Below are 10211 nucleotides of genomic sequence, written 5' to 3' on the forward strand. Positions count from 1 at the left end.
GCAGCGGGACTCCTCCTCTTGGTGGCGGCGGGACGATGCTCTGTCTCGGTGCGTCTCGCCCGTCTCGTTCCCTGCGGGTGCCCTCGAGGCTTGAAAGACGCGTGGATAGGAGGGGATCGAAGGGGGATCGAGGGGGTTGGGTTGTGCAAACCCCGTGAAACAAATGGGCCGCCAAAGTTTGTCGAGGTTTTTGAGCCCCGCGGGGTTAATCCTCTCGAAACCCTCTCGATCCTCCTGTATCAAACGAGGCCTGACGGAGGACTGCACCCCGCCACCGGGCTCGACCATGTAGTGCCTGAAGGGCCTGAACTCCTCCGTTGGACAGGCCTAAGGAAAGCTGAAGCTAGATGGCGTCGCCGACTGCCTGCGAGATGGGCCCCGGCAGTGAGTGTGGTGCTGCGTGGCACGATGGCAGCATGAGCTGCAGCTTGAGGTCATGCCGAAAGCTCATGCCACAGGCGCTCGGGATGGGACGTGGCACTAGGCGGCGACCCGATGAAAAGCCAGTGGTGGAGGCGAGGTCGCTGGGGGAGGTGGGTGGCCTAGGCTGCGGGTGGTCACCTAGGGGTGCCGGAGGAATAGGGTGGCCACAGAGTGGGGATGGCGCGGTCTTAGGGGGTGGCCCCAGATTTTACTCGGCCGCCTCCAGGAGGAGTAAATTTAGGGGTTGGATAGCCGGATGAGTAAAATTTATCCACCCTAGTACTTCGGCTATGTGCAGCATAAAGAAGGAAAATCCAATTTATCCTCCCTTATAGCCCGATAGAGGATCGGTTAGACTTGGTCTTACTAAGTTGTCCTTTGTTAAAATCACTCATTATGCATGAATAACCTAAAGGTCTTGATTTTAAAGGGGCCTTTGCTTTTTAAACTTGATTTCAGCACGTCCAAAGACCGGTTTGGGTATTACAGGTGATGTCGTTCTGTTTGTTCATAACTGCTTCTAGTGCCCGTTTTTCCTACTAGTGAATATTGGTTTCGTGCATCGATTTGGGATGATTGCTTTGCTCATGGTGTACTTCGGCGAGTCGGGGTCGCTGGTCGCCTGCGTGCAGCTATGAAGTTATTCGTGCAATTTTTTTCTTAATTAATAAAAATGAAAGTCTTTTACCAATTTAACAAATCAATTAGCATTATGCCGAGGAGGGACTGAGGGAGGCCGGCCAAACTGGGGTTGACGATTGCCGACGCGGCTAGGCGAGCTAGGCCAAAAACAAGGAGCGCTCACACAGACAGAAATGGAGTGCACGCTGACTGACACTGCACTTACGCACATCGGCACATGGTCCTACCTATACGTGTTATCCTACGCACGCTCCGTGCCAACCCCGATGGACGTCTGCCTCCTCTTATCCGGTGCAGAGTCTAGTAGAGCGCCCGCCCATCGCGTGCTCCCATTTTAATATGACCAACGAGGCGACGCCACTGTACCTGTGCTCTGCCCCGCCGCACCGCCCCCCGGTTCTACCAAAACCACGGTCTTGCCTCCCACCGTATCAACTCGCCATCCTTCCCGCCCGCCGGTTGCGCGGTTTCCAGCAACCTATAAATCCCGCCGGAGCACCTTGCTCTGCCAATCTTAGCTCATCTCACTCACACTGCTTACTTGACTTCACTACCTAGCTCACTTCCTTCGGATCTCGTGCCACCAAGCTCTCTTCCACGGCCACGAAGATGTCTACGGTGACCGGTGCCCACCTAGACCAGAGGCTCGCCGCCGCCAAGCGCTGCTCCAGAGGTAACCAAAACGATGTCCCGCCGGTCCTGCCGGACAGCAACGCTCGTGTCCTTCTGCTGTCCGCGTCGCAGCCTATCCCCTCAAAACTTGATCGTAACTGACATGTCTCTGTTGATTTGAAACTGCAGAGGCTGCCATGGCGGGAGCCAAGGCCGCAGCCGTCGCCACCGTCGCTGCCGCAGTCCCCACAGTAAGTAGCCATTCAGTTCTTCCACGAAATCCTTGCACGGTTCATAGCATGTCTCATGAATGCGTTATCTGTAACTTCAGCTGGCGAGCGTGAGGATGCTGCCGTGGGCCAAGACGCACCTGAACCCCGCCGGGCAGGCGCTCATCATCTCCACCGTCGCCGGGATGGCCTACTTCATCGTCGCCGACAAGACCATCCTCTCCATGGCCAGGAAGCATTCCTTCGAGGACGCGCCGGACCACCTCAAGAACACCTCCTTCCACTAATTAGGCTATACTTTCAATAATTAGTAGTAGTGCGCAATAAACTACACGCCGGCCCGTACGGCCGTACGTGTCTGCTGAATGATACTAGTATGATGTTCAGCGAGAGAGGCGAGGCGATGCAGATCAGGCCTCGCGCTTCTATCCGTGCAAGCACTTATCTCATGAAGTTACCATGTAATCCAGCTAGTATTCTTGGATAAATGAATACTAGTATTTGTACAACTCTAGTTCATCTGCCATCACTCATCTTACATGTGGCAGAGCATAAAAAAAGAATCTCCGACGCCGACCCCTAAAACGGACACTATACCCGTTTGTGAGCCGGTCATTTGACGCTAATCCATCAAACGTCCAGGCACATTTCAAATAGATTTTAAGCAAACTAGATAAAGCTCATATAGATCAAACGATTTTCATTTAATCCAGGTCAAATTCATTACATTTTAGATATATTTCAACTAAACAAAACCGGACGACACTGTTTACCCCGGTCTAAATATTCGTCGGTCGTGGAGGCCTTCGTGTTCCGCATCATGTCTTTACCATGTCCGGCAAGTTCAGTGGCCGCAAGCTTTTGTGAAGTGAAGTGGCCGGAGGGGAAGAATATAACATCATGTCTTTACCATGTCTGGCAAGTTCAGTGGCCGCAAGCTTTTGTGAAGTGAAGTTGCCGGAGGGGAAGAATATAAGATGGGACACGACTCACATGGGACCCGAGACTTGCCCACATCATGTTCTTCCCGGCCAGAGTCCATCATGTGGACGTTGCCGGGCATGGATGGATCGGCCTCGTGGCCATTACGGTTAGGCACGAACCGTGCTAGCGGCGCGACCAACGAGGAACTGGCGACGTCTGTGATGTTTCTGCCCCATCTTCGTCCGTCTCCGCGTCGATCTCCATGAGCAGGGTGTTAATCGCCTCTTGCAGGACGCATTGCCGCCATCGCTTGCGAGGGATGTCGTGAACTGCGGCCAACGACCATGAGGCGAGTCCATTCAACATTTCCGACACGGAGGTTGTCTCATCTCCAACGACAAGTACAACCAGGATAGTTTGATCTATGTACGATGTAGTACGTGGTTTAATTTTATGTTCCATGATGTAGCATAAAAAAAGTAGAGGATGAGATTTGAGGTTTAGAGTATCTCTAGCAGACCCCGAAAACGAGGACCTGTAAACTCAGTTTAAAGTTCGCTCATTGCCTCGGATACGGGCCGAAAACCTCCGCGAAAGAACAGAAACCGTAAATGGAACTGTAAATTTTGAATTCAAGACTTCGCGGAAGAAATAGAAGAGTTCATAGTTCTTGATCAGCATACATAGTTCATACATACACTAAATTACACTAAATAGCTAGGAGGATAGGCAGCCACCGTAACCCTACAGTTAAAAATTGGCTCATCGGAGCCATCATGGTGCGGTGGCGACACTGCGGCGGCGGACATCATCAGTCGTCGGAAACGAGGTCGACGTAGATGTCGTCCCGCGCCTTCTTCTCGCGGCGCCGTGTGTCTTGGTTGTCGACGAACTCCTTCTTCGCGAGCTCCTGCTCGAGGAGGACATCGTCGAGGTTCACAAGGGATTGTCGGCGCCCCTCCTCCTCCCCCCGCACACTGTGCACCATGATTGCCCACTCGAAGATGTCCGCCTCGCCCCCCCCCCCCCCCCCCGGGGGGGGGGATCCTTCGGCCCGATGACGCCACCGCCCGACAGCACCGGCTTCGCCTCGAGCTCCCGCTTCACGACGCAGATGGCCGGGAGATCCACCGGCTCCCTTTTCACCAGTGTGAGGTGCGGCGTGCGGGGACTGGACCCCCGATGGAGGAGGAGCCCGCACCGGCGGTCGTACTCCTCCATCTCACGGAGGAGGAGCGACTCCAGGGAGTGGAGGTCGTGGTTGGTGTACTTCTTTGCCGCGCGCTTCCTCGCGCCTTCAGCTCGGACACGCCGCTGGCGCTCGGGGTCGTCCCTCCCGCCGAAGCTGCGGCCGGAGCTCCACATTCCGCCCCACATAGTGGCATTCGGTGGCGGGACTGGACTCACCGGCGACGAGAAATAGAAGGGGGATTGGGGAGGATTGGGGAATCGCGGCGGCGGGGGATAGGGTTTCGACCCGTATCGGCGCCGCGAACCCGTAGATATACCGCGTCCGGGGACGGCTTGCGGGCCACCATAAAATGTTTTACGGGCCGGGCGAGAATACGGGCTCTGTTCTGGACAAAAAAAATGGGCGAGCCCGTACAGTCGTCGGGATTTTACGGGTCTACGCGTTTTGAGGGGTCTGCTACAGATGCTCTTATGGTTGCAGCGAAAGATAAATGAAGGGTGACCCGGCTCTGTCCAGGGATGGGTCCAGATGCATTTGCGAACATATGGGGTCACTTTTGAAATATGCAGCTGTAGATATTGTAACATTACCAAGATTTTCACGGAATTGTATCGGGATGCTTTTGTGTGTGGAAAAGAATAACTAGTTTCCTACCTCTTCATCTTTTTTTTGCAGGAAAGACTAAAATAAATCTAGAAAAATGCAATCACCAATGCCAATTCTAGAATTGGAATCTTGGTGGGCTAGGATACCACTGTTCTCCTAACCATCGAATCATTTGCTTCTGCCTTTTCATCTTAATAATTCACACATCCATATTTATATTTATTATAAACAATTGTGAGTAGGAGTAATAAAATTCAGCACAAATCAATCAGTGGCGGGAGAAACAACGCCACAACCGGTGTAGGCAAACATGCCTACACAAAAAGCATAATATTGCATCATCTATCCTACGTGAAATGTTAAGTTATTTTTAATTAAAGATAAATTATTTGCCTCATCTATTAAGTAAGAAAAGACATGGGAGGAGCGTTTTGGCTACTGGGAGCATTTACTCCTGGATGAGCGGTACCGCCAAAAAGGTTGTAAATCGTTTTTAAAAAATTCTGATTTTTTATGGATGTTCGTGTTAGTGTCGCAACCTTGCTTGACAAATTTCATGCGATTCGGAATATCAGTGTTTCATCGGTGAAAAACCAAATTTGGGGTGACATTTTGGGGCAGCATTTGATGTTCATATTTGTTTTGTTTTCATAGGCCAAAATGTTTAACCTTTTTGCCCAAAACTTTGCAGTAGCATTTGGATCTAAGTATAAATACATAAAATAATTGTTGGAATTTTTGTAACATTTCAAAAAATTGTTTTTCACACGCAGGAGCACATGCTCCTGGGAGCCAAATTGGATTTCCGGAGAATGACTCTAAATAAAATAAAAGGACAATAGAGTGTGTGTTAGAAGCCGAAAATGTGCTCATTTTTATTGTATTCATTTGATGCTTTATTTTGAGTAATATAAAAAGCACGATGGTGAGGCCGACCCCGCCAAACAAAGGATCAGGCGCTCGCGGAATTGGATCGCCGACGGGTTGACCGTATACTGGGAGCGCCCACACAGGTCGCCAACAAACGGAGTGCACGCAGACAGATACTGCTCTCACGCACATGCTCCTACGTGTTATCCTACGCACCAACACGCTCCCCGGCAACCCCGATGGGTCGATCCGCTGCAGAGCCCGCCACTTGTGTTCTGCCGCACCAAAAAAACCACGGTCTTGCTGGCTTCCCACCGTATCAGGTCGTCTTCCTGCCCGGCCGCACGCTGGTTGAGCGGTTTCCTGCAACCTATAAATCCCGCCGGATCACCTCGCTCTGCCCATCTCATCTCACTCGCATTCACTCAACTGATACTACTAGCTAGTCCACTTCCTTCGGATCTCTTGCCACCAAGCTCTGCTCCCGCCAAGATGTCGACGGTGACCCGCGCCTACCTCGACCAGAGGCTCGCCGCCGCCAAGCGCTGCTCCAAAGGTAACGGTTCGGGCCTCAGGCCAGCACTGCTCTGCTCGTATATCCCACCCATTGCAGCCTATGCTTGTGCTGAAACCTGACCTGGATTAACATTTCCCTACGTTGATCCGAAACTGCAGAGGCTGCCATGGCGGGAGCCAAGGCGGCGGCCGTCGCCACCGTCGCTGCCGCAGTGCCCACAGTAAGTAGCCGTTCAGTTCTTCAGTTCCAGAGTTCATAGCACATATCTCATGAATGCGTCACCTGTAATTTCAGCTGGCGAGCGTGAGGATGCTGCCGTGGGCGAAGGCGCACCTGAACCCGACCGGGCAGGCCCTCATCATCTCCACCGTCGCCGGGATGGCCTACTTCATCGTCGCCGACAAGACCATCCTCTCCATGGCCAGGAAGCACTCGTACGAGACGGCGCCAGAGCACCTCAAGAACACCTCCTTCAACTAAATTAGACAGTAGATCCATTAGTAGTGCGCAATAAACCATGTACGCCCGTCGCCAGTCGGCCTTTAGCCCTGTATAATGTTCAATTGTTCAGTGAGGTGCGATCAGGCGAGGCGATACCTGCAGCGCGAATGGTGGTGTACTGCTGTTCTCTGCGAGCAATAACTAATTATGTGACAGTGATGTATGGAATAATGTGGCCATGTTCTCCATCTTGTCATCTTTCCAGGGATCGTGAATTAATAACAACCAGTTTTTGTACTACAACTTTGGTTCAAGTGCACTCACTCATCGCACTTATTTATTGTTTGTGATTACCATTTGACATGCGTCGGAGCATTGCAAAAAACAGAGAGAACACTAGACTACTACTTTCTTCGTACCGGTGTATTAGTCATCTAAGTTTATGCATCGTGATCAAGACAGAGGGGAAAACAAGATAACTTAATGTTTATTAGCTAATCAATATTATTGCATGTCGTGCTAGACAGTCTTAAGTCATTAAAAGCATACACGTCTCATATGTCTTTTATAGGTTGATTCCTTTATTCATATTAAAAAACAAGAAAGGAAGTGGGAGTTAAGTACCACGTCTAAGTGTTTTAGAATTACTTGGTTTTGGAATGTGCCTTAATGCACCAGTATGGAGGGAATAGTTCATTCATTAGATACCATACTACTCTCCTCTGTTTTGTCCCGAAATGCACTTGAGGATCATGCCACCTGACCTCACACTTTAAATCTTTTGATACGGCTTATTGGATGCCTTGGCAAATAAGGATGGAAAATTTAGCAGTTTTGAAACAAGCTTTGTGTACTAGTGGAGTCCCCCTGCTTAGGTTTGAGGTGTTTCTCGAGACCAGAGACACGTCAACATTTTTCTTGGTCGCGAGTTGATATACATTCATATCGCATCCGCGTGTAAGTGTGCATGTGAGATATCCAAAAAATAGAAACATATGTAGAATCTACGAAAGTTCCCTCTTGTTGGGTTGGATTTAAGGCTTTAAAACTATGTGTGTTGATAGAGACAAAGGTGTCCCGTCTTTCGATAAGATGAAGGATATCGCTTTGGTGGAAGTCGACTTTGACGATCCGACTACGAACGTGCGAGGACGTCGTGCATTAGCAATCGCTAAACCAACTCCGAGAGGTTATTGACCACGCAGGAGCACGATCAACCTGACCACGAGGGTCTGTTTCCTGCGAGCAAACGAAGAACAAACAAGAAACTGAGATTGTAATCTCGATATTGCGAATATAAGATGAAAGCTTTATGGATCAAGGTGGGGTTCTGTGACGCCTTTGTCTGGTCGTTGAACACAAACGAAGTACGCGAAGTTGCAGCTATGACGAACTTTAATCTAAACAAAACCTCAAAGTCTAAACGGTGCCCTAAGGGCTGTATATATGGAGGAAGAGAGGGGGAATTTCGTGGCCCTTGGTGGAGGGGTCCGAAATCAACCCTATCTCTTGTTTCCCCACACATACGGACTCTAAAAATATCTTATACGTATGTATTTCGAAATTACATGGGCCCGGCCCAATAAAAAGGTGACACAACACCTATAATAGCCTCTGGACGAAATTTATGAAGTGACATCTTGTATATTTCATCCAAGGCTTCATGCACTCGTTATGGTGGCTTCAAAGACCTGAAATCATCACTTGTAACTCCGTTCTTGTTCCCCTTGCGCATGCCATCATCTCCATGCTTGGTCTTGCTCCAATGTTCATCCTTCTTCAAGCTAGGCCCTTCATTTGTAAGCAAAACAAATGTATCCAATTTAGGCAGCATCATATTCTCATGAACATTAGAATCATTACCAAGAAATGAAAGTACCTGGTAATTTAGTTGGCGTGCGCGAGCTCTAGTAATTGGTCCAGTATGTATAGCAGCAGGGGCAGTGGGTGTAACAATGGTATTGATGTCCTCATCATCCTCCCCTTCTTGAAATGAAGTCGTCCTCGACGGAAGCTCATCTTCCTCACCCAAATAAGGCTTCAAATCTGCAATGTTAAAAGTGGGACTAACCCCAAAATCTGCAGGCAACTCAAGTTTATATGCAGTATCATTTATTTTCTCTAACACATTAAAGGGACCATCAGCACGTGGCATGAGCTTTGATTTGCGCAAATCAGGAAATCTATCCTTACGCAAATGTAACCAAACAAGATCTCCAGGTGCAAACACAACATGTTTTCTACCCTTATCTCCAGCAAGTTTATATTTGGCATTCATACGCTCAATGTTTTCCTTAGATAACTCATGCATTTTTAAAATCAATTCAGCACGTTGTTTAGCATCAAAATTAACCTTCTCCGAAGATGGAAGAGGCAACAAATCAATAGGTGCACGAGGTAGGAAACCATACACAACTTCAAAAGGGCACAACTTAGTAGTAGAATGCAATGAACGATTATAAGCAAATTCAATATGAGGCAAGCATTCCTCCCACATTTTCTTATTACTCTTCAAAACATCCCTAAGTATAGTAGACAATGTTCTATTGACTACTTCAGTTTGTCCATCAGTTTGGGGGTGACAAGTAGTACTAAAAAGCAGTTTAGTCCCCAACTTAGCCCATAAACATCTCCAAAAGTGGCTAAGAAATTTAGTATCACGACCTGAAACAATAGTATTTGGCACATCATGCAAGCGAATAATTTCACGAAAGAACAAATCAGCAACATTAACAGCATCATTGCTTTTATGACATGGTATAAAGTGTGCCATTTTCAAGAATCTATCCACGACAACAAATATGCTATCCCTCCCCTTCTTTGTTCGAGGTAAACCTAAAACAAAGTCCATAGATATATCCTCCCAAGGAACACTAGGTACAGGCAAAGACATATATAAACCATGAGAATTGAGTCGTGACTTAGCTTTTTGACATGTAGTGCAGCGAGCAATAAAACGCTCAACATCCCGTCTCATCTCTGGCCAAAAGAAATGTGTAGCAAGTACGTCCTCCGTCTTCTTCACGCCAAAGTGTCCCATTAATCCTCCTCCATGCGCCTCCTGCAACAACAAAAGACGAACGGAGCTAGCTGGAATGCATAGCTTGTTAGCACGAAACACAAATCCATCGTTAACGACAAACTTGTTCCACATTCTTCCTTCTTTACAATTCTGCATTACATCTTTAAAATCAGCATCATGCACATATTGATCTTTGATGGTCTCCAAACCAAATATTTTGAAGTCAAGTTGTGAAAGCATAGTATAGGGACGAGACAATGCATCAGCAATAACATTTTCTTTTCCCTTCTTGTGTTTAATGACATAAGGGAAAGTCTCAATGAATTCAACCCATTTAGCATGTCTACGATTCAGTTTAGCTTGACTTTTAATATGTTTCAAAGATTCATGATCAGAATGTATAACAAATTCTTTGGGCCATAAATAATGTTGCCATGTTTCTAAAGTCCGAACAAGAGCATATAATTCTTTATCATAAGTAGAATAATTCAGACTAGGCCCACTCAATTTTTCAGAAAAGTATGCAACAAGTTTGCCATCTTGTAATAACACACATCCTAATCCAATTCCACTAGCATCACATTCAAGCTCAAAAGTCTTATTAAAATCAGGAAGTTGGAGTAAAGGAGCATGTGTCAACTTATCTTTCAATACCGTGAAGGCTTCTTTCTGTGCGGTACCCCACAGAAAAGGCACATCTTTCTTTGTAAGCTCATTGAGAGGTGCAGCAAT

At 47.9% G+C, this 10211-nt stretch overlaps 2 protein-coding genes across 2 annotated transcripts; both read left to right on the forward strand.

The window, feature by feature from the left end:
- The first annotated feature begins 1474 nt into the window (after positions 1 to 1474).
- LOC123088019 (early nodulin-93) lies at positions 1475 to 2487 on the forward strand. Its single transcript, XM_044510151.1, has 3 exons — positions 1475 to 1738; positions 1867 to 1928; positions 2009 to 2487. The coding sequence occupies exons 1-3, from the start codon at positions 1675 to 1677 to the stop codon at positions 2192 to 2194; spliced, it is 312 nt and encodes a 103-aa protein (XP_044366086.1). The 5' UTR covers positions 1475 to 1674; the 3' UTR covers positions 2195 to 2487.
- A 3287-nt stretch (positions 2488 to 5774) lies between these two features.
- LOC123088017 (early nodulin-93-like) lies at positions 5775 to 6705 on the forward strand. The gene is made up of 3 exons (XM_044510150.1): positions 5775 to 6055; positions 6175 to 6236; positions 6311 to 6705. The coding sequence occupies exons 1-3, from the start codon at positions 5992 to 5994 to the stop codon at positions 6494 to 6496; spliced, it is 312 nt and encodes a 103-aa protein (XP_044366085.1). The 5' UTR covers positions 5775 to 5991; the 3' UTR covers positions 6497 to 6705.
- The last annotated feature ends 3506 nt before the right edge of the window (positions 6706 to 10211 follow it).

The sequence above is a fragment of the Triticum aestivum genome, chromosome 4A, assembly GCF_018294505.1.
Source record: "Triticum aestivum cultivar Chinese Spring chromosome 4A, IWGSC CS RefSeq v2.1, whole genome shotgun sequence".
NCBI classification, from domain to species: Eukaryota; Viridiplantae; Streptophyta; class Magnoliopsida; order Poales; family Poaceae; genus Triticum; species Triticum aestivum.

Coding starts and splice junctions, on each gene's coding strand:
- LOC123088017 (XM_044510150.1), top strand. CDS start 5,992: ATGTCGACGGTGACCCGCGCCTACCTCGACCAGAGGCTCGCCGCCGCC. Junction 6,056..6,174: donor CGCCAAGCGCTGCTCCAAAG/GTAACGGTTCGG, acceptor CCGAAACTGCAG/AGGCTGCCATGGCGGGAGCC. Junction 6,237..6,310: donor TCGCTGCCGCAGTGCCCACA/GTAAGTAGCCGT, acceptor CTGTAATTTCAG/CTGGCGAGCGTGAGGATGCT.
- LOC123088019 (XM_044510151.1), top strand. CDS start 1,675: ATGTCTACGGTGACCGGTGCCCACCTAGACCAGAGGCTCGCCGCCGCC. Junction 1,739..1,866: donor CGCCAAGCGCTGCTCCAGAG/GTAACCAAAACG, acceptor TTGAAACTGCAG/AGGCTGCCATGGCGGGAGCC. Junction 1,929..2,008: donor TCGCTGCCGCAGTCCCCACA/GTAAGTAGCCAT, acceptor CTGTAACTTCAG/CTGGCGAGCGTGAGGATGCT.